Source organism: Typopeltis vanoorti, chromosome 11, assembly GCF_054136105.1.
Source record: "Typopeltis vanoorti isolate ZY-2024b chromosome 11, IOZ_Tvanoo_1.0, whole genome shotgun sequence".
Lineage (NCBI taxonomy): Eukaryota > Metazoa > Arthropoda > Arachnida > Uropygi > Thelyphonidae > Typopeltis > Typopeltis vanoorti.
In genome coordinates, this window is record NC_143559.1 from 108,189,100 (window position 1) to 108,213,472 (window position 24,373).

Consider the following 24,373-nt stretch of genomic DNA (forward strand, 5'->3'; position numbering starts at 1 on the left):
ATGCCTCCAAATATTTATCGTTAATTTTAGTGAATTTTTTTAAGTTGTTGGATTGAGAATTGCATGCCTTCAAACATCGTTCAAAGAATTGTAAAGATTTGTGTTCATGTTCAGGAGGTTTAGTTTTTAAGTGTCGTACTAATAATGATGGTTTCATACTTCCATTACATAGCGTCTCATGACACAATACACATGGAGGACGCGGTTCATTGTTGACTATCGTCGATGTAAATCCCCATTTCAAGTAGTCTTCTTGATAATTTCGAACTTTCTTGGGCAAGGGTTTGTTAAGTTTCGGATTAATGTTTTTATAACTTAATTTGACCGATAACGAATTTGTTTGAATAGAAGAATCAATTCTATCTTTTCCTTGTTGTTCGTCTGATGTAGAAGTACTATCATAATTATCTTCAATTCGCGGTTTCTTTGGAGGAAATTTTTTTAACCATTTATCCATTTTGTGAGGGTTAATTTGTAAAATTTAAATATAATTCATTTACTATTGATAATATCAAACACTTTTAAAAAATGTAAGCAATTTTGATAATATTAATTCGCTATTTCTAGTGTAAACGTAAAAGTAAGCACAAAAAGGCGTGAATTGCACAAAAACAATGTATACTAAAAAATCGTTAAACTTACTACTAATACAACTCTGGTTGTATTAGTAATAAGTTTAATAATTAATACAACTGTGTTAATTAATAATTAACACAGTTGTATTAACACAGTTAATTAATAATTAACACAGTAGTAAGTAATAATTCATACAACTGTGGTGTCATCTGTAGATAGCATGATAACTAAGCAATTTTCCTTCTCTAGTTGGGCTTGTCAACACTAGGATGCTCTACAAACAATGGCAATGATAAGAAGTAAGAGATTTATTCCCTAGTTTTAAAAAAACATGACAGCTTTGCCACAGACGATTATGTGTGCAAAGTCGCCCAACTTTCGCTACTCGCAAATTTAAGTTTACAGGATCTTTATAACGTCTTTGTCTATATTAGATATATGTTTAATTGATGAAAGAAAGTAATATTCTTTATCTTTAATTAATCACTTAATTTTTTTCCTATCAATATAAAACTATTTTTGGCTTACCCCCACATATCGACACACTTTGGAGACTACTGACATAGATGATAATAAATATGATAACAAAGATCAGCAGTCCATGATCTTTATTATCATATTTATAAGTTGAAAGTTATAACCATCAGAGAGAAAAGTGGATTTACTATGTTCAAGTTATTTTCCAAAATGCTTCTTTTAATGGGGCATAAAGTTTAAACTCCATGGACAGAGTTTTGATGGTCCTTACCTTTTGAGAAGAATGATAATGGTTTTATGCAATGAAAACTGAAGGCTGCATCTGTCTGTCTTAAAATGAGCACATCTAAGAACGGAAGACTATTGTTGATCTCTGGGTGTAGAATAAAATGGATGTACTGATGAGTTCATAGTTTGGAGGAAGACATAATTCCTATGAAATCAAATCGGCTTTGATTTGAGAAAGAGAGAGAGAGAGAGAGAGAGAGAGAGAGAGAGAGAGAGAGAGAGAGAGAGAGAGAGAGAGAGAGAGTCCTTATAAAGCTCTGAAGTTCCGTATCAAAATAGGATTACTGTGTTGAACTCGTCCATTTCTGAGAGGTAATCTTATTAAATACCACTCTAATATTACTCCTGTTGGATTCTAATGCTAGTTATGACCACACTCTCCTGTTGCTTTGCAATACAAACATTGTTATTATAATAAAAATAATATACTTAACCTTCCCTCTTCGGAAATCTGTAGAGGGGCAGTCTTCCCCACTCACCATCTCCATTACATTCAGATCCTATGATTTTAAAGGTAAAATAAAAGTATAGTAGTAGGTTTTCTATGAATATATCCAGCTTCAGTAAAAACTGAATGTACACAGCCTTTCAAATACCACCTACTGTGGTATTCTGCGGATTTATTCCAGGGAATAGTTCTCTAGCAGAAAAAGAGCAAATTTATCGACAGAGTTTGCAGCTTTTAAGTGGTGTAATACCAAAACTCAGCGAAGTTTTTATAGTTTAAAGGAACAATACACTGAGTCGATATACCGATATCAACAGGAATATATACATCTATATGTTTCATACTTATCTGTTTGAAACGTGCATGCATGCATGCTCCTGTTATCAGCTGTGGCCCACACTGCTATATAAAGCAAAGACATACCCTTCAAATATATTGTATATCTACATATTGTCAATGGTGAATCGTTCATGGTGAGATGGTCAATCGTGAAGAATTTGAGGACTTTGAAAGAGGCGTTATCACAGGGTGACATATCAATGGCCTATTCATTGGCGACATAATCAACATTGCCGGCTAATGGAAAGGCGAGGATGTCACCTAAGCCAAGAAACTACCACCAAGAGACCAAAGGATGTCTGAATGGTAACTCGGAAATCTCAGCAGTCCGATGCCAAAAAAAACGATCAACCAAGCGTTCAAGAAGTGTACGACAGTTCAGTTTAGAAACACTAAGAAAGGAGTTGCACATTTTCTGTCGTTTTTTCCTAAGAGCAGCTTCAATAAGCCCAATGCAGCTGTAGTAAGCAGGTCTATGCATCCCTGTGGGAGTGACGTTTGCACCCAAAGCGCTAGGACGCCCTTATAAAACTGTTCTTAGTTCGAATCTAGTCGCCAACGAGAGGAACTTTTTCTTCGACCGGTTCCCGAATTAATTGATCTATGGCACGGGCAAGCGGGTTTTTTCTCCTGGAAACTCGGATTTTTCATCCCAAACTCAAGAAAATCGACTCTAAAATCCACATTACTTCAAACAATAAATATATTGTGTTATAGGGTTAGGGACCACTAGATGACGGCAACGCGCTGTCGGTCCTCTCGTCATTAGATGCCGTTTATAATTAGTGATAGTCGTGGGCCAGCTATTTCTGAATGGCTACTGGTAGAGATTGAACTGTCCCTCAGTCTCCAAGAAGTTGCACAGGACTTTGTGTACACTCTAAGGGGAATAAAAGGCGTTAGCGAATTCATTTACTTTTTTTTATATCAACTATAGCAATCGACAGCGCAAACAACACTTTAAAAGACTTTTGATTGGTCCGGATCGTGCTGAAAACCGATGAGACGGAGCGACAAATCACTCTTCACCCTTGGTCAGGGTATTGTGTGAGGCATTGCAGCAGCTTTATGGAACAGAATCCTAGAGTCTTACATTATGATAATGCACGATTTCTTCATCACGATGAAAATTCATGAATCGCAATGGCACCTAACACCGTACTGTGCTACGTGGCTTCAGCAATGCCTGAATACTGCAAATTTATTCAGTCCTTTGGATACCACCAGAATAGTGGAATCCACCACATTATGTCTCTCCTTTCTGATTTAGCAGTTTCCAAACAGATGGACTGGGAGAGCGGCTTCCACACAAACCCATTACCGTTTTGATATTTGCCAGCAAGGGCGCGCATGTTGAGATACATACTGAAAGCCAATGAAACTTGGTGATTTTCTGCATCTGTATACGAAACATATAACTGTATATGAAAATATATTCATATGAATAGTTTAAAGGAAATAGGAATTTTTTGACTAAAGAAAGTTTACCTACAGCACCTTCTCTAATTTATGGAACCAAGGTAAAATGTAATTGAATTTGAAAGTATTTTGTGTTTTGATATATCACGAAACAAAATGGAAGTTAACGCTATTTTTGATTAAAATGAAATAGATAATAAATAATAATCATAAACTTTCAATGAATGTATGTATAATGAAAAGTTATACATACAAATGGATTTCTGTTCGTTCCTTTACTTTATTATATATAATGAAATTCATCTGCCACCTAAAAATAACCAGAAACATCCATGCCCACGGCAGGATGCGAACCCACAGCCTGTTGGCTGGAGAGCGGGTATACTGTCTCTTCTCACTGAAGCCCATTAATTCAACAGCGGGAAAAACCTTAGAAAATATCGTCCAATGTCATCGATGGATTTGAACCCTAAGTCTTTTGACTTGAGAGATACGTAACGGTGACTATAAGGCATGGAGGCCCTTATGGACGGACAAGATAAATGGAAAGAAGAGGGGGAGGGTAAGAAACTCGAATATTAAAGCGTAAAAGAAAACAAGTTGCTGAACTAAATGCAATACTTACTTATCGAGTTTGTTTAGTAATTAAGACTGCGGTTATAAAATAATGGAAATTGTTTGTAGATGATTCATGTTCAGCATGAGTTAAGACGTGAGGAGTCATCCATCTTACTATTCAGTTATGACGTGAGAAACCACTAGAAAAACGTTAAACAACAGGCCCTATAGTAAATTGCCAGATAAAACTACACCTTGACAGAAAATGTCATCATTGTTAACGATGTTAGAGAGAACGAGCGAGAAGCATACTGATATCTTAATAAGTCAATTTTCCAATCAGCTGCAAAAGGAACAGAAGAGGTAAAACAAAAAGGAAATGTCTTGGTAACAGAGGAAATTATATTGGAGAGAAACAAGAAACTTGTTGTGGATAGGAAGCGCATAGCAAGAACGGAAATTTTAATCCACCACCATTGCTTATTTTATCCATTTGAATACACAATAGTTAACACATAATATTAGTTATATGTTAAATATAACCATTATACGTTTAATTAATTAGTCCGTTAACCATCCGAGGAGAGAGAGAGAGAGAGAGAGAGAGAGAGAGAGAGAAAGGGGGGGGGGGCTTTTTAAAGCGTAAGGCATTTACAGAACACTGGGCGAATTGTTTCTGCCATGTTATGACTTCATTTCTGACGAATAATCAACATCGCAATTCATAATTCATAACAATTTAATTTTTATAATGATTAGAAAGAACTAAAATTGATTTAAAAATAAAATAAAAAAGCATTTTTGTCCAAGCGCATTCATTGCACTCGGTAATGATGGTGTCCTTTGGTTGAATGACCCAGGTTCGAATCGTGTCTTATTTGGAAGAACATTTATAGAGGTTTTTTAGAACTGAAAAACTGAAGATTGGTAGATAAGGTAAAGTCCCGAATAGAAATGAATGTAATTATCATCCAACTGTTTATTTCTTCCACCTACTGCAGGACTTCTTCCAAGTAGTGTGGGGCGTGATGGTAAGTCATTGAAATATATGACAAGTCTTCGAGATAGACAGATCGACATGGAATGGATTGGTTGTTATTGTGCATATCAATTGCGTCAACTTACGACTGTCAATTTTGTTCCTCCCTGGAGGTAAGCTTTTCCCTGCCTTCTAGTATAAAATCAACGAACCCAACCACATTCTGAAAAAAAAAAAAAAAAAGTAAACACTCCACAAATTCTTATTATAAATCCGAAACACCAATCATTAAATTCTAGTCAACAGTACAAAATTATCATCAGTCAAATTCTTTGTCAATGAAATAAATTATCTGATGGAAACTAAATTTGAAAAATAACACGTGGTACATCCTACATAGTACATCCTACAAGTATCCTTAGAAATAGCAAAATTTATTAAATTCCATTCATTCACACCTGAGTTATTGCAATATCTAATTTTAGCACATTTCAACTCTTTACATCCTTTCAAATGGTTCGGTTCGACTGAAATAAAAATTGGGATGACTGGACAAATTAGTAAAAGATTCTAATTACAGAAATTCAATAAAATCCTTTTAGACAGAGTTCTATAATAAATTGCGTATTGATGAATGGACAAAATAAATCTTATAAAATGATCTTGCTCTGTCATCGTGTTTGATTGGTTGTTTGGTAGTTACTAATTAATTAAATTAAATTAAATCAATAGATTAATAATAATAATAATCAGTTGCATCAGTCTTGGGACTGGTAGCTCAGCAGCAATTTCCTCCATTCCACTCTGTCATTGGCTTTCTTCTTAATCTCCTGGTCCATGCTTTCTTTGACTTGCTCAACGAAGCTTTTCCTTGGTCTACCCCTTCTTCTTTTCATCTCTGTTTTGCCCTCAGTTATTCTTTTCACAAGTCTATCAAGTATATGTCCATACCACCTATCTCTTCTAATTTTGATTGATCTGATTAGACTTCTTGTTTCGCTTATCTCTATCAAGACCTATTCGTTTGATTTTTTTTTCTGTCCATTTTATTTTGTTCATGCGACGCCAGCACCACATTTCAAAAGCATCCATCTTCTTATATATTCTCTGCCTAGAATCCAGGTTTCATATCCATACAGTGTAATACTCCATGTCTTTATTAATTTTTTTTCAATTGTAGAATGAGGTTTCCTGTTAAAATGCTTTCCATCTTAGAGAAATTAGCTTTTGCATTGTTTATTGTTGACCTTATGTCTTCTCTTGCTCTGCCATCGTCTGTTATTAGGCTTCCTAAGTATTTAAAGCTTTTTTATTTGTTTCCCGTTGATGTCTATATGCTCTATATTGATAGGCGTTTTGTAACAAGAATTTTAGTCTTATCTGTGTTGATTTTCATTTTATATTTTTCAAGGCTAATATTTAATAATTCTAGTATTGTTTTTAATGTTCTTCTGTTTTCTGCTACAAGGGCTTTGTCATTGGCAAATCTCAAACATATGACTCGCTCACCATTTATCTTTATGCTGCTATTTATTTTATCTTTAGTTTCCTGAATGGCCTTTTCAATATATAAATTAAATAAAAGTGGTGAAAGTATACATCCTTGTCTTACTCCGCTCCTTATATTTATTATTTTCTCCTTATCACTGATTTTAATCTGTCCATTTTGATTTTTATACTCGCATATTTGATAAATTAATTTTCTATCCCTCAAGTCTATACCGATAATAATTTAGGATTATTTGCTGGTTTACTTTATTAAACGCTTTCTTTAAATAAAGGAAGTAAATATAAGTATTTTTACTAAGGTCTATTCTTCTCTCTATTATTGTTCTTTAACAGAGTATTGCCTCTCTTGTTCCTTTATTCTTTCTCTTCTATCATAGATTTGGGCTATTAATTGATAGACTAAGGCTTTTGTCTAATCACCTAGATTTTGTAGTAGTTCTATAGGAATATTGTCTACACCAGAACTTTTTCCCTTACTCATTTCTGATAGTGCTTTATCAAATTCTTCTCGCGTATTGGGGTCCTAGATTACCTTCATTTTGATTTTCTATGTTAATATCGACATGTAATTCGTCGCCATTATAGAGATTTTCAAGATAGTTCTTCCATTCCATTAATATATCCTCAGATTCTATGAGTAATTTTCCATTTTCCTCTTTGATAGCATTGTTTTTGCTATTCTTATTAAATTAAAAAGTCAATTTGTTAATTTCTTTATAGGCTCTCTCTATGTTTTCTTTTTTGAATAATTCATCTATGTTATTACCTTGTTCTTCCAAATATTATTTTTTGGCTTGTCAACATTTTTCTTGTCATTTGATTTTTAAGATATTTGGTCACGTCTTCTTCTTTAACAGCATTTTTATGTTTTCTTCTTTCATCCATAAGGCCAAGTATTTTATCTGTCATACAATGTTTTCTCTTTTCTTTTTCTGTATTTTTTAATAATTGATTTGATGCATTTGTAATAAACTTTTTAATCATATTCCATTGGTTTTTAATATTACTCTGATTATTTATGTTTTCTGGAATGTTGTGGTCAGTGACTCTTGGTATCTTCTCTTTACTTCTTCACTCTTTAATTTTTCAAGGTTCCATCTTATTGGTTTATCTCTTTTGATTTGTTTCCCTATGCTTCAGTTCTGTTTTCATTAAGACAATAACAACAACAACAACAATAATAATAATAATAATAATAATAATAATAATAATAATAATAATAATAATAATAATAATAATAATAATAATAATAATAACAACAACAATAATAACAATAATAATAATAAATAAAATTAAAAAATTGATAAAAGGGTGTTCAGATAGCAGTGCGCATTTATATATGTACACACACACACACACACTCTCTCTCTCTCTCTCAACTAGGACAAAAACAAAATTATCTGGCGCCATTTTAGTTTACCAAGCAATGTTTATTCAACAACACTGGAAATCTTATTTATTTATCCAGTTTATTTCCTATATAAAATTTTTATTTATTTATTCCGTACTCATTTAAATGATAAATCTAATTGTATCTTAGAGAGGAATCGTCCACCAAATTGGGAACAACAATCCTAGATTCACTTTCAAGATATCAAAAAAAAAAAAAAAAAAAACTACAACAGATTGCTCATTTTTTTTTGTATAAATTGTATAAAAAGACCACAATGAAGTAATCTTATAGATTCGATAAATGATGCTGATATTAGAAACAATCGGAAAATGAAATCAGAAAGCTATTTTTGTAGCAGTCAAAAACTTATTTGAAGAATTCTTATAAAAATTATCAGAAAACTTAAATGAACATATATTGTGAAAAGTAACAGCCGAGTAAGCCAACTAGTAACCTTAACCTTATTCCAAGTTCAAACGACACACTTCCACCTTAAAATTACTTCAGCTTTTCAGTGTAGTTGTCTAATGTTCTGCCCTCGAGACATTTATTTCTTTTTAACCAGCCAGGAATGTATTACACCGTCTCAGGTAATTTTTGACAGCTGTAAAAGCCTTCGATGCTACTGTTATCACAGCGCAATTCTTCCGAAATCCGTTGTGCAGTGTATTAGCATAGCAATCATCGTGAAAAAGACGCCTCATGCCACGTCAGGAGTGAAAGTGGGCGCCCGCGAACAGGAACTAACCAGTAACGTGGCATTCCAATCATACCAACTCTGCCCGGTTGGATGAGTTATTCACTTTCACTGTCCTAGAGGGCGCTACATTAGCAATGATGTCAGACGGCGTAAATTTAAGCATCTGTCATTCCTTTGTGTTAATTATGATCAATGCTTCGTAGATTAAGTGAGCAATTTCACTCCACCCCCTCTTCGAAGGTTCAAGTTTGGTCTCAGAAAAGTGCTTGGCCAAATTACTTCATATGATAATTTATTTCAAGTGTAACTACGATGGTTTCTACAGGTTGGTCTATTAGCTCGCGATAAGGGTAGAGAGGAAGTTGTTAGATGATAACGTGCACATGAAACTGTCACCTAAGCTATCCGTACACAACTTATTCAAGGTTTAATTCTTCGCGATAGTCTTTTACAAAAGAAACTGCAAGCTTAGATTTGATGTACAGTCGAATAAATCTTCGTATTAGTAAAAATAAGAAAAATAAATAAAAAAAACTACTAAGCTAGTATTGTCAAGAGAACCAGTAACATTTTTACAGAGTAATGTATGACAGCCAGTCTGTGAACTGATTATAGAAAGAAAACTCACAATAAATCTGTTATAATAACAATAATCTTATTTAGCTTTTTCCCCTATAGCGCACTCGGAAGAATGACAGGACATTCGATTGGAAAAGACCCGAGTTCGATCCTCGTCATCAAAAGAGGAATGATATGTATGGACTTTTTTAGTTAAAGTGAGTTATCCGATCCCTACGGAAGTAGTAACAGAATTTTTCTCTTGATGAAAACACTTAGATGTGTTCATCGTGCATACGGGCAAATCGGTCAGAGAACATACGCAATTTAGAGATAAATGATACTTTTGGTGACCGGCAGATGGCGTTATGTGTAGATGGAGGATCACCTCAGCAATGAGTCTTTTGGCTTTTCGAAGATGTTGTAATAATTAATTTTTACGTTCTAAATTCTATTTAATCCACTATCTTACAGTATTCAGGTTTGCTCTCTGCTACCAACGTTTTGGCAGTACTTGTTTTTCTTTACTGACATTACTTTCCCTATGAAAGTAACACTTTTCACGAGAAAAGTTTTTTTGGTCTTCCTTCCATCCTTTCATCTGTTTAATCAATCCATCCATCCAATAGCTGAAATCTTAGCAGCACGAAAAGTAACAAGTAGTACATTTTTCAAGTATATTTTCTTGCTATCATGCGTTTCTTATTCTGCTGTGCAATTGATGAGAACCACCCGAATAACGTAAAAAGTAAATGAAATCTTTTTACAAAGACAGGAAAAATCTTCTCTCTCTCTCTCTCTCTCTCTCTCTCTCTCTCTCTCTCTCTCTCTCTCTCTCTCTCTCTCTCTCAGGTCTATATTCACATTCGTGGAGATATGAATACGTCATTCATCATTTATTCAAATATTATCCAAACGTTTAAGCTTTCGGTTTAATTTATAATTTACATTTATTGTATAGTGGGTGTCCTCCCACGATGAGTCTTCGGACTCCTTGGAGGTGTTACGAATAATAATAATAATAATAATAATAATAATAATAATAATAATAATAATAATAATAATTATTATTATTATTATTATTATTATTATTATTATTATTATTATTATTATTATTATTATTATTATTATTATTATTATTATTATTATTATTATTATATCTTTCATTCTCTCATTAAGTAAAGTAACACGAACTATTCTAAAAGGCAGTCAATATACATAATGTTCTCTGCCACCTGGTATACGCGAGCATAACCAATTGTTTCTATGGAAACTAGACGTCATCTCCTTCATAGTTTGCTGACATCGAAAGATCTCTGCATTCTCTGCCACCTGATATACGCAAGCAGAACCTATTATAAAAACAGGGACAGGACACAATACATTCTCGCAACAGAACGTATTACACGTCAGCGCTACTATCGCCAGCCTTTGGCCTTAAAAATGGCGGCATTGGTTGAAGACATTAACGAATAAACACGTTGATTTTCACCTATCCACAATATGATATGTTGTTATGACATGAATAAACAAAGCATTTTCATTTACTAATTTTCCTTTTGAAAGAAAAAAGTTTAAATAAAAAAGTAGTAAATTATTAAGGACATTATCAATGGATTTTGTTCTTAGCCTTCACATTCTTCTGCTAGTTTTGAGAGTTATTTATTTATTGATCTTCCTCTCTTTCTTCTTTATTCCAGACTTAAACTGATTACCGACACGGATGACACTTTCTTTCTCACATCGCAATGACTGACTTTTATTTATTTATTTATTTATTTTTATTTTTATTATTTTTATTTTTTTTGGTGGATTTCTCTTTTCCTTTTGTTCTCGGTATAAATATTCGCTGTCTCTGATATTAAACACCCCGAAGGTATCCGGCAAAGAGCAATAGCGACATGCCCTGTTTACGCAGGTGTAGTATTCTTATCCCTTTCGCCGCTTTATCATTCGCACTGCTACAAATAGAGCAAACAAGCTTCGGAACACGATGCGGCGCTTTCGTGAAGGTTTTTGTTGTTTCCTGTAATAGAAAATGCTCCGCTGCATGACAATCTTTATATCATTTCGCACAACTTTAGCATTGTTTCTTTTATTTATTTATTTTTTTTATTTTATTTTATTTTTATTTTTTGAGAGTATTAAAATATTATACTGCTCGCGACTCCGCCCAGTTTAGTCAGCTATATCCATCAAACTACTCGTATTTGTTGCTGATTGCTTTTTTCATATATAGTTTTTCTATTATGACGTCATGAATATGCGCGAGGGAGAGACAACTATTTTGGTCTAAGAATGGATCTTCAGTTTCTATTTTTCTTATCTTTCCTTTTTTTTTTTTTAAAAAAAATATATATTATTTGTTGACTATTGATTTTTGACTCGACCGCACCGATCGGAACTCTTTATCATGAAATTTCAAGTCTGAACTTTTAGATCCTTAACCGATTGACAGCTTAAAGATTGTGTTAACAACTTGATAGTCTTATTCTGAACTTCTGCTTAAAGAATACAAAAAGGCTAAAATTAATTATTGTCACGAAGAAAATTAAGATGTACAGGATAACCCATAAGCCACGAAAGGGTTTGATTATCAATTTTTTCATTTTATTTTTTTTTTCAAGTGTTCTACGTTTGAAAAATTAATCATGAAAAGTTCACAACTGAAGAACGAACCAAATATCGTGCAATTTTATTTTGAAACTCAGCGTTCCATTTCAGCGTTCTCTAGATCTGATCGCTCCCAACTTCTTCCTATAGAGGTTATCTGAAGAAAAAGGTGTACGTGAATAAGTCCCAGACAATCCAACAGCGGAAGGAGAAAAGTCGTGCAGAAATTAGGGTGCTGCAGTTAGAAACATCAACAGTTGTCATCAAACACACCGTCTTAAGGCTAAAAATGAAAGGCATTTACGAGAAAAAAATAAAAAACAGGTTCTGTTTTCATTATAACAAAAAATAAATAAATAAATAAATAAGTTATTAAACATTTAAACCCCTTCGCGATTTATGGGCCAACCTGTAGAATGAGGTTTAGAGAATGACATCGTAACTATGAAACTATAAGATAAAATGAAGTTTCTCCTCTGCTATATATATTAATTTATTAGTTCTGGGAAGATATTAAATAAAGAGCTATTATTAATAGCTGATATGCCAGTATTACTACAATAGTATATTATTATTATTATTACCATGTTTAAATTTCTGTAGCTGATGCTAATATTCGAAGTGTCTGTAAAAGAAAACTATCTAGTCACTGGAATGCAAATAAATAATTTGCAATCTGAAATTAATTATTTATTGCCGACGTTTCGCTAGCTTAAGCTAACATTATCGCAGGCAAATTAAACACTACACCTTCAGTGAAGATGCAAACTATTATAACCTGGTAGTCACGTGCATATATTGCGACAGTGGTGCTCTTTGTGTTACTGTTGTTGATGCTGGTGGGTAGACAGGGCAGTTAGCGCCAAAACTATTTAAAATCATACCGTCTGTTCTGTTAAGGTTCTGTAAAACTTGGTTCTGTAGAACTTCTTCCGCTTCCAAAAACAGTCTATCCGATTTAAACGGGATTTGTAAAGTAGCTTGGCTTTCTTCCATCTTAAGAAGAGGTCTTTCTCTAATGCATGTTGAGATAGTCTGTTCTTTGGTCCTCCATTCCAGATGTATTTTTTTATTTAATTTTTTTCCTGACCGAAGTAATTCGTCCTGTCTGTCCAACATATTGGATTCTACACTGTCGGGGGATGCTGTAGATACCTGGGAAGGAAAGAGGGGTCCAGGCGATCGTTGATTTGTCTAAGGCTTTGTTCAGAGGTTTGTGTGCTGTTCTGATTCTGTGTCGTTTCAGGATGGAGCCCAGTTTGTCTGTTGTGTTTTGGATGTGGGTAAAGATATAACATATGTATAGTCTAGTTTGGAGATGTGGATTTGTAGTTCTTTTTACCTATCTATTTTTGAAGCTGGATATTTAAGATATTTACCAAAATTTATTCAGTAATTTTGATTTCAATCATGTGACGAAACGACAACAAAATGCATTAAAAGCGACATGTTCCGTTTTTATGATATTGAATGGTTTTCATACATAAGAGTGTTATTGAGAAGAATTTTTTTTTATCATATGAAGAAATTATCGCAGATAATTTCTTTACATTATTCTTTACAAGTTCTTCTTCTTCTTCTTCTTCTTCTTCTTCTTCTTATTATTATTATTATTATTATTATTATTATTATTATTATTATTATTATTTCCATCTAGCATAAAAAAACTCTTATATCACGGTATCTGGGAATCCCTACTCAGATACTGAGTAGGGATTCCCAGTCTATGCAAACAGCCAATATCCGACCAGCACATGGCGATACACAGAATCCAGAGCATTAAAAATCTGAAACACTACATAATATTACTAAGGAATTACTTCGACATCACCTATCGAAACAACAGAAACACATATCGTATAACACGACCCACAACAACTCTCTACATCCCTATACCCTTCAACAATTCATACGGTTCTTTTGTGAGATCACATCAGATACCCACGCTACTCAACAACCTACCAAGAAATTTAAAACACGTAGATAACTACAGAACATTAAAAAACGAACTCTGGAAAATATACCAACAAAGTTAATATACCATTAACACTAATATACACATCACAAATCACCAGCATCCAATGCCTACATCCCATCCTTAAACAGTAACAACAACATAAATAGTAATATCTAATCCCACTCCCTTCATAAAAGCTAACCCAAGCTTCAAAGTAGGTGGGATTAATCTGCTTCACTCATCCACACGTAATCCACATAATCAAAGACTGCAAATTATGTAACAAAACAGTCAGTACAGTGTATAATAATAATAATGAAGATACAGATATAAAAAAAGTATATGAATTTGTATCCAAAGAAAAAAACATTGAAAGGAAATAATGTGCCTTAAACTGTGTACAGTATAATGTACAGAGCATCAAGTGTAATATGCATTAATTTAAATATGTAAATACTCTGTACGATGAAAATAGAAAAATTGTTATTTTATACATAATGTGTAAACATGCAAAAAATATCTGTAATAATCATATGTACACCCTCTGTCCAAAAAGAAACCGAACTTTTCAAAAATAGAAGAACGTAGTGGCGCCACCTGTTGTATCTTTTTGTTGTCGAAGGCGGCAACCATCATTAGTGTTGTGTCAACTGTTTATGACATTTGTTTCATTAGACGCCGAGTTATAGTGACAAGAGTGATAGTGTGCTTTGACGAACGGTCGGTCGTCACGATATTCATGCCGTACTCGACGAATTCTCGCTATCAATCGCTTCAAAACTTCGAGATAAAACTCATCATTGACCGTTTGGCCAGGCGGAATGAATTCTTTGTGGATAATGCCCTTGGAATCCTAGAAACAAATCAGCATTGTCTTTACTTTTGACTTCTCCAAGCGACTTTTTTTCAGATGCCCCTCCTCTGGTGGTTACTCAGCACTCTGGCACTTTGTTTCGGGCTCATACTCAAAACACCACGTTTCGTCACCAGTAACGATCGTTTCTTTGAGTCCTTACGAGCTGTTTTAATGATGTCCTTGCAGTGTTCAATTCGATACATTTTTTGGTCGTCGGTCAACTTGTGGGGAACAAATAGCGAATTCAGTTTACGAAGGCCTAAACTCTCAGTCAAAATTTTCTGCACAGTTGACTTTGAAAAGTCAATCGCAGCTCTCTGTTTGAAACTCATTTTCCGACCGTTCTTCAAAACACACTGTCACTCTTGGCACTATAACTCGGCTTCTAATGAAACAACACTAATGAAGGTCGCCGCTTTCGACAACAAAAAGATACAACAGGTGGCGCCGCTAGTTTCTTCTATTTTCGAAAAGTTCGGTTTCTGTTTGGACAGAGGGTGTATGTAATTTATCTGAGACATTATTATTATTATTATTATTATTATTATTATTATTATTATTATTATTATTATTATTATTATTATTATATCTATAATTCAAAAATTCCGTGTAATCTTCATTGTTAATAGTAGAAGAATAATGTCGTAAATATAGATGCAAAAAAGTATTATTATCAAAATTTTAATTGAAACCCAATGTAGAAACTGAATCACATATGCAGCACTCAGTGCTGAATTTTGTAAAAACAAGTTAGAATGTCACTGAAGACGATTATTGTAATTGTGTAAATATTTTAGAAATCAATAAAAAATCAAATAAAAAAACAATAAAAATTATTATTATTATTTTATTCACATAATTGATATACAGTTCAAAACAAGATATCGTTTAAACAACAATTTGACTGGTGATACAGAATAATTCAGTTTCTACGCAAGAATCTCAGAATAGTCCGTCAGGTATCGTCGTAAAATATGGACTGTTCCAAGTAATGCTGTTTTTTGTAGGTCATATGGGGTCACTTCGTTGATGTTTAATTGCTGTAAATAGTTGGATAGCTTCTTTGAAATTGCGCCGAGTGCACCGATAACTATTGGGATGACTTTTGTGTGTTTAAGCCACAGTCTGCCAGATCTCGATATTTAGTATTTTTTTCCAGTTCTTTGTTGTTGTTGTTGTTATTATTACTGGGTACTGCGATATCAATAATCCAAACCTGTCGATGTTCGATAATTGTGATGTCAGGTCTATTGTGCTCCTAATGCCGATCAGTTTGTATTCTGAGAATTTTGTCTGTTTCGTTTTCCAATACTCTCTTTTATGCTGCCACCAGTTAGCAGATGTAGGAAAGCCATATTCTTTGCATGCATGCAAATGAATTATTTTGGCCACTTGATCATGGCGGTATTTAGAGTCAGTTTGAGCTAACTTTCTGATTAGATGTTCTACAGTCTCATCTTTCTGATTGCATAATCTGCATTTGCTGTTATTATTGATGTTCAAAATTTTTGCTTTCATTGCATTAGTTTATATTACCCGTTCTTGAGCTGCTAGAATAAATCCTTCTGTTTCTTTTTTAATATATCCATATTGTAGCCATTGCCACGTCTTGTTCACGTCAATTTTGTTCTCAGTATCTCATTATTCATCATCATCATCATGCGTCTCAAGAAGTTAGGCCTAGCATGGCCTGTTCCGGCCTTAGAAGTCATCGTTGAATCATTTAAGAGAACGTCCTGGTTTTCTTTTTCCTAATGGCTTGTACTTTAAGGCTTGTTTTGGTAATCTTTCTGTTTTCATTCTATGAACGTATTCCATCCATTTATGTTTATATTTTTTAATTTTTTCTATTACTAGTTTTTGGTTTAATTCTTTCATAATATCTTCGTTTCTTTTGTGATCAAACAGGGTATACTTTGCAGTTTTTCTCATAAACTTCATTTCTGCTGTTGTTAATCTTTGTTTGTCTTTTTGTTTTATTGTCCAGATTTCACTTCCATACATTAAGACCGGTTGGGCTAATGTATTGTATACTTTTAGCCTGGTTTGTTTTTGAACTAGGTTTGGTTTAAATATAGACTTAATTACACCTGTTATTTTTAAATATTTTGCAATTTTTGCGTTTATATCTTTTTCATTTTCATATGCGATCATACATACTAGGTAGTTAAATGAATTCACCTGTTCTAAGATCTTGTTATCTATTACTATTTATTATAATTATTATTCATTACATATTCGTCACAGTAATTGTTGCATAACCGAAGCCTGATAGATTAATACTAACTTCTTTCTTGTGTTTACCATGTTTGGCCTCACGTTGCAAACAAAATAAAAATTAAAAAAAAAAGAAAGAAAAGCATTGGCCTTTACCTTTTTACCCTCACTCAGAGAAAAACCTTCGCCAGACATCCTCCCCCTGCTTCAGCGTCTGCCAACATCTGTTTGAGGCACGATCGGCCTTCACGATACCGCAGTCTGATCTTTAATCCACCGTTTTACAGTTTATTATCCCCCCCCCCCGAAATGATTGAACGATGAAGACAGCTGACGCGATTTTCACCCGCTTGCATTCTTGGATGCTTCTCACTCACCTGCTCATAACTTGCACGCGCTTTTCAAAAAAAGCCTTTTCGTAATGATGGTAGAAAGGTGGAAATATGTCTTGGAAAATCACCTTTCTCTTATATGTGGGTGTTTTTCCTTAGTTTCCCTGTATGTGCCCACGAACCTCGTGAGAAACAGCAGGCTTCAGGGGCTGTCATATCAGATAGAAGTTTACGCAATTGGATGCCACAAGTGCAGCAATTTTTATCTTTCTGATAATTTCACTTAGCATTCCATGCATTTCTCTTCAAGAATATAAAGAAACCTCTCTCTCTCTCTCTCTCTCTCTCAAGGTGTTCTCCGAGAGTATCATACAACTAGTACAATGTTTAACTTCAAATGCAGCTCGGAGATCTTTATTCGGTCATGTGACAAAAGTCTTTAAGAGGATAAATAACTGTAGTCAGGAAAGTAGTGGGCCCACTGGCTCCGCAATGCTTTTCTCTACATAGAGGACAGCTCAAAATTTAGAAAGCATGGAATAAAAAATATTGCCTATATATTACTGTAATTAATCTGTTTCGATTAATTTTACTCGCATTGCACGAAAGAAAGAAAATCTGGATTACAAATGAAGCTATAGCAGGAGGTGTATAATAGGCTTCCTGGTGCTATAGAAAGAACAATTACGTTTCTTTAGGTATTTTTTTAATTTTAAAATTTCCAAGCTAAGAAAACTAATATTATAAATATCTCCTTTCCTGACCTAAAAATTTACGATATTATTATTATTGCTATTAGTTTTTCTTTGTAATTACTGTTGAAGCAATTAAGGCTATGAGGATATTTGTTGATTGCGTATGTTCTTCTGACTAGGTTGTCTGTTTTTCTGAATAAAACACTCATCTGGGTAAGTTAGGATATCTCATGAAATATAATAACTCACTTTCAGTTGTAAGGTCCTTATAAAAGTTCCTGGCGTCTTATATAGGATTCAAACCCGTCAGAATATTAGTAAATGAAGTGATTTTGAAAAAAGACTGGGTTAGGATGAAATAATTGTTTATTTGTATTCAAGTATTTGGTATCCTATACAATGAGTTTTATTTGTACATGTAAATGTGTTTCTAAGAATAATATGTTTATATGTTCCAAATATAAATAAAAGAGTTCTTTGAATTTTTTTTTGTAAGTTTTAGTTTACTGAATTAGTTTTTTTATTTTATTTTTTTATCTTTTAGAGTTAGTGTTTGTTGTATATCGTATACAGTCGAAGATAAACATGACAGTTCTACTTTTCGATTATGTCACATGAACAACGTAATTTCATCAGCTTTCTATTATCAGAAGTGAGGAGCGCGAGATATCGAATCCTCCCAGATTTTGAAACTGAAATGGAGAATTTATTGAGATTGATGGTGATGCAAGTAATACTATAAATATAAAGCTACACAAGCGATAATACTGTATAAAGGCTTAATGATAAAAATAAGAATAAAAATGTTAGAGAAAGTAGTATACAGTGTAGGACACGAAGAATCTTGATCAGGGCTTTTCACCTGAAGGTGAGTTAGCCGGTCTCATATAGAGGTGGGCAGGGTATTTCCTCCCAGAAACTCGAATTTTTCATCCTACAAAACCACTGGGAAAACATACGCAATTTTCATACAAGTGATATATATTTAGGTATAACAACAACCATCTTATCCTAAAAATTATGACAAAAACCATTCTGTTTAGGTCTTGAAGTACCATGGATCATTATTATTTATTAGCTGCTTATTGTAGCTTCTAAATACCACGGTATTTCATGTCATTTACTAATAGCTTTAGGTTTATATTACCTATTATGCTTATTTAGTTTCATCATGGTTAATCTGATTTGCTAAAGCCTCGATGTTTCTGTCATGAACATTCATTTAATTGATTAGTATCTATTAAAAACAGGATAGGCCTAACAGTGAATCTTGTAATACACCATATATTATCCTCTTTGTTTCACTAATAAAGCAATCATTATTGATAGATTTGCTGTTATTTAAATGGCATTTAAGCCATCCATTAATAACAACTGACATAAAAGATTTACAAAACAATGTCGAGATGATATGATAAGAAGTATATTTAATGAAAATCGTATACTAAGGTGTAGATTAATGAAGATTGCTGTCAAACAGGGGGTTCTTATGAATCATGGCAATGCTTAACCCTCATTTAGTCAATGTAGTCACTGAAACAATTCAAGAATTTAAATTTGGAATTTTTCATCAACTCTACAGTCTAAACATGGCTCCGACTCTTTTCTGTTTGATCCTCATATATCTTTTATACCAAAAACGATCGAAATCCGTTTGAAGGCTAATCCGATGTACGCCCAAATATTCTGTATGTTCGTGCATTCATTTTGTAGACTAACCACAAAGGTTCTATGTTTGTGCTAGTATTTCTGAGCAACATTTATCGCTGTATATATGCTGTTCGCTTATGTTAGAATACCACTTCACACATGATTAGGTGGGGGTCAATGCCATACGTGAAATTCATGGGAACGCCAATAAACACTCCCTTTAAAACCCTTTCCTTTCCCTCATCTATAAAATCTGTGGAAGTCAGCCAACAGGTAAATAGCATAGTCTCCCACCACTTATCACGTGATGTTTATTGGATGACATCTCTATCGACGGCTGTCAAGTACCAGTGTTTTATGGCTTTTGTATCTTGTTTTATGATCCACTTCCAGAGGATGCTACAGTGCTCGTTTCTGGAGCAGTGGGCTTGTAAGATATATACCTTTGGCTTCGCCCAGGGTGGTCAGCGGGCAAAAGGTCGCACCATCCATCAACAACCTTAATAAAGATATCGTGCAGAAACACCATCTGGAGCCATAAAAAAACCCATCTGGTCAAAAAATACAAGAAGGATCAGGTGACGACTAATCCCATAGGATTATCACAATGATTCATTCATCACAAAGACAGATCACCAATAAAATTGACTAATCCCCTAAAATGATCGAAATCGTAAAGCGAGTGTCTGTAGGCTTCCCAACAGTTAAATTTGTGGTTGTCAAACACCTGCTGACCGTGAACCACCTGCAGGTCAAAATTCCATTTGCCATTTAATGTCACTCTTAGAACAATCAGGTTTACGATTTCTTAAATATATCCCTTTCTGTGTACCTAATATTTTGTTAGTTCGTCGCGCATACTACTACTAATAATAACAAATAATTTGTTATTATTTAATCAGCGTTTTATCTAGAAATGCAAGCGTTGCACATGATGAAGATTTTTGTTTCTACTGGTTAGAACTCTGGGTAAAAGTACTTTGCGTTTCCTCGTACTCGATGAGAAATTGTAATATTTATTGAAGTGTTGGAAAGAGGGAAAGAAATGAACAAAGTAGAATGACAGTAAGAGAGCATTACAATAGTTTTTTTTTTTTTTTGGCTTTTATTAGAGATATCGTTTTATAATTGGCCAATGATATGGGTTAGATTACTGACACCGAACATGTAAATAAACTACAGGCTGGGCATATAATTTTAAAATTGCTGAGTCATTCAATGAACATGCTAATTGAGCAGCAAGTAGTTTTGCAAGTACAGTACATTATATCTTAATTTAACCCACGAAAGGTTGTAAACCTATCATACATTAGTACTGTGGGAGCTAAAGTATTTTTAAGGTCAAACATCGTACTTTTTTCAAGACACGTCATACCTCTATACGCATTGTGGTGGTCTCAGACCAGTCGACGGAAATGGTCTGTTACCTAAAGACTGTCAGAGACATCCATGTCTGCATGAATTCGAACCGGAAGCCAGTTATTACATTTCTTTATTTATTATCTTAATAATAATAAGAATAATAAAATTAATTTGTTTAGTATCCACAAAGATGTTTTTTGATATGTTCATTTTTTAATGTGTGTGTGTGTGTGTGTGTGTGTGTGTGTGTGTGTGTGTGTGTGTGTGTGTGTGTGTGTGTGTGTGTGTGTGTGTGTGTGTGTGTGTGTGTGAATATGGTTTGAATGACTATACACCGAAATTAAAAAGAATAAGATTTAATCTTGAGACACTACTAGTTTCGTTCAGAAAATCAACTTCTTCAGGTGTCCAATACAAAGAATTATATAAAAAATAGCAGAAAAATTGTAAAATAACAACAACAGATCTAATGTAAAAAACTGAAGTACAGTTTAAAAAAGAATTCGAACTGAAATTCCAACTGAAGTAAGCTACGTGCGTGAGCTATCGCGAGTGCGCCAATATTGGACAGTAGAGATGTGAGCATCAGATAAACTGTAGCTGAGGCTATTATTCATATGGGTTGAATCGAGGGATATTTCTTTAGATTCAAGTATCCTTCTCTCGAGTTCATCATAACAAGTATGTATATTGGACGTTCGACACCAGTCTATGAGATGTTGGTGGCCTTCATGGGAATTTATAGAGAAAAGGACGTGGCTTGAGAGAGCCCTGGCTAGGGTCCTATTTTAGGAAATATCTCTTTTGTGTTCTTCAATACGTAAAAGCACAGATTTAGCAGTCTGACCGTAGTATGCTTTGCCACATTCACAAATGATCTTGTAAACTCCTGGATACTGAAGAGAGAGAGAGAGATGTTTTACTTTAGATCTACTAAGTATGGAGAGAAGTTTAGGCAACGTAGTGAAATAAGTTTTAATGTTGAACTTCTTAAGAATTTTTGCCAGTTTGGTAGAGAGGGAGCTGATGTATGGCCAAGATATATATGCTCTTGGGGAAGAAGAATCTTCAATAGTAGGTAAACGACGGTGAGAAATAAAATTTTCAATGTTCTTAAGAGTGAAGCCATTGTTAAGAAAGGTAAATTAAGTTCATTTTTAATCTCCGTTTCGTCTGTTAATAAAGATCTGGCTCGATGTGCCAGGGTTGAAATGATACCAAATTTCTGCGGAGGGTAGTGATGGGAGAAAGCATGAAAATATCTGTCTGTGTGTATGTGTGTGTGTGGGCTTTCTAAAAATTGAGATTTTGATGTTTTCGGAGCATCTTGTAAGTTTTAAGTTCAAAAAAGCAAGACAGTTGTCTGATTATAATTCATGGGTGAATTTAATTTTCTGATAAAAGTTATTAAGGATCTAGAAAAATATTGAAGTTGTTTAAACCGTGTTCCCAAATGAGGAAAATATCATCTATAAAACGGTACCAGATTTTGGGTTTAGGTGTTAAGGAATTAATCGCATTTTCTTCGAAATCTTCAAGAAATATATTAGCAAGTACAGGTGAGAGCGGACTACCCATAGCTAATCCTGAGTTCTGTTTAAAGATCTTGTCCTCAAATTTGAAGTCTCCTGAATTTACACAGTGAGAAAGTAAAGAAAAGAATTTCTTGGATAATTTGCTCTTGAGAAGATTGAGGACTTCTTGGGTAGGAACATTCGTGAAGAGAGAAACTATATCGAAACTAGCCATTAAATCTGATTTGTTATGTTTGAAGTCTCTGATTTTAAATATGAAGTCAGCTGAATTTTTTATATAAGAGAAGGATTTTCCTGTTACGTTTTTCAAGAAGGATGCGAGATATTTAGACAAGTTGTAAGTAGATGAGCCGATACCTTCAACAATTGGTCTAGGGGGGGTGCACTTTATGGATCTTTGGGAGACCGTATAATCGTGGGATTAGCGGATGAATAGATCTGAGGGAAAGACGGATGTTTCTTGGTAACTCTGAGGTGTTTTTTTAGCAAAATGTTGGTCCTATTGTGCAATTCCCTTGTAGGGACACTATTTAGTTCAGAGTAAGTGTCAGTTTCCAGTAATTCAATAATTTTGTTAATCAGTTTTGTCTAAGATGACAGTTGCATTCCCTTTGTCTGCAGGAAGAATTATGATATCAGTATTCTTCTTTAAGTTTTTAATGGCTAATCTTTTACTATGAGAAATGTTGTCAGATGGGGGTCTTTTCCTAACAAAAATAGAAAAAGCTGCATCCTCACTTACAAAACCAAGAAGCAAATCTTTTACGTATGGAAGCTATATTCACTATAAATCATGCAAGATCCCCATCTGACAACATTTCTCACAGTGAATTCTCATAGTGTATATATTCATTTTGAGTAGAAGAAAGTATTTCATTTGAACATCCTTAACTAAAAACACCTCGGCTTTCCCTGCTTTTTTTTTTCATTACAGAAGCAGTCTTTTCAACTCTTCTGTCATTACTCTCTCTCTTAATATCTCTGTAATACTTTTATTGTCTATGCTTTTGTTTAAGTCATATTTCCATCGACTTTATACAGATCTTGTCTTTTTTTTTGTAATTATGATTTCACATCCACTTTCTATCTTTATTTCTACCTATTTTCAGTTATATAAAAAATATGGAAAAAGTTTAAAAAAACGTTTTAAACTTTTTCCATATTTTCCATATAACCATCTTTTTTTTTCTTCATTACAAAGTCACTTGTCAGTTTTTTCCATATTCTCTTAATTATCAATCACATAACATCTGTTCGAATTATCATTAACATGATCAGTAACATTCACATCATCAAGTGCACAACATTCTGATCAATATTGACTTGTCAACAAAGTGACGCCCAGCAATAAAATGATAGATGACTTGAGTTTGTTAATGAAACTGCAAATCATGGTTGACCTCCATAGAACTTTATCGAACTTTTCCGGACAATGTCTTCTTCTTCTGAACATTGAATGCTGTGCTGTTTTTAAATGTACTGCACCTGGAAAATTAATTTCAATTGCTTTTTCCATCCACCGCTTAATGAAGTTTTTGACTGCGTGGTTCATTTTACCATTTTGTCACGCGACAATCAGCGTCACGTGCAGTTCAGCGGACACTTTTCCAGGGTCATTTTCATTTTTAAAATCCGGGGCTTCCATCTGAATGTAGATATCTTGGAAATGATACTGGGAACATGATTCTTTCTTATATTCGAAAGTTCATTGCGATTAACATTACACCTAGTATAGCAATGTGATGAGATGAGCATCAAACAAAGAAAAAGAAAAAGAGAGAAAAGGACACGTACACCAATCCAGTTTAAAGTATACAAAAAAAAAAAGTAATGCTACTTTATTCGCTTGCTCTTCTCACAAAGAAAACACCCTTCGTAAAGTTACCTTCTTCCAAACTTCCTATTTATATAA

General features: G+C 33.8%; 1 protein-coding gene across 1 annotated transcript in view; it reads left to right on the forward strand.

Moving 5' to 3' along the window:
* Nucleotides 1-24,373, forward strand: part of LOC150101923 (uncharacterized) — a 1,001,066-nt gene that overhangs the window by 47,056 nt on the left and 929,637 nt on the right. Inside the window, exon 3 of the mRNA XM_090399931.1 lies at nucleotides 18,459-18,537. Within this exon, the coding sequence (XP_090256057.1) occupies nucleotides 18,459-18,537 (79 nt within the window). The remainder of the gene's footprint in view (nucleotides 1-18,458; nucleotides 18,538-24,373) is intronic.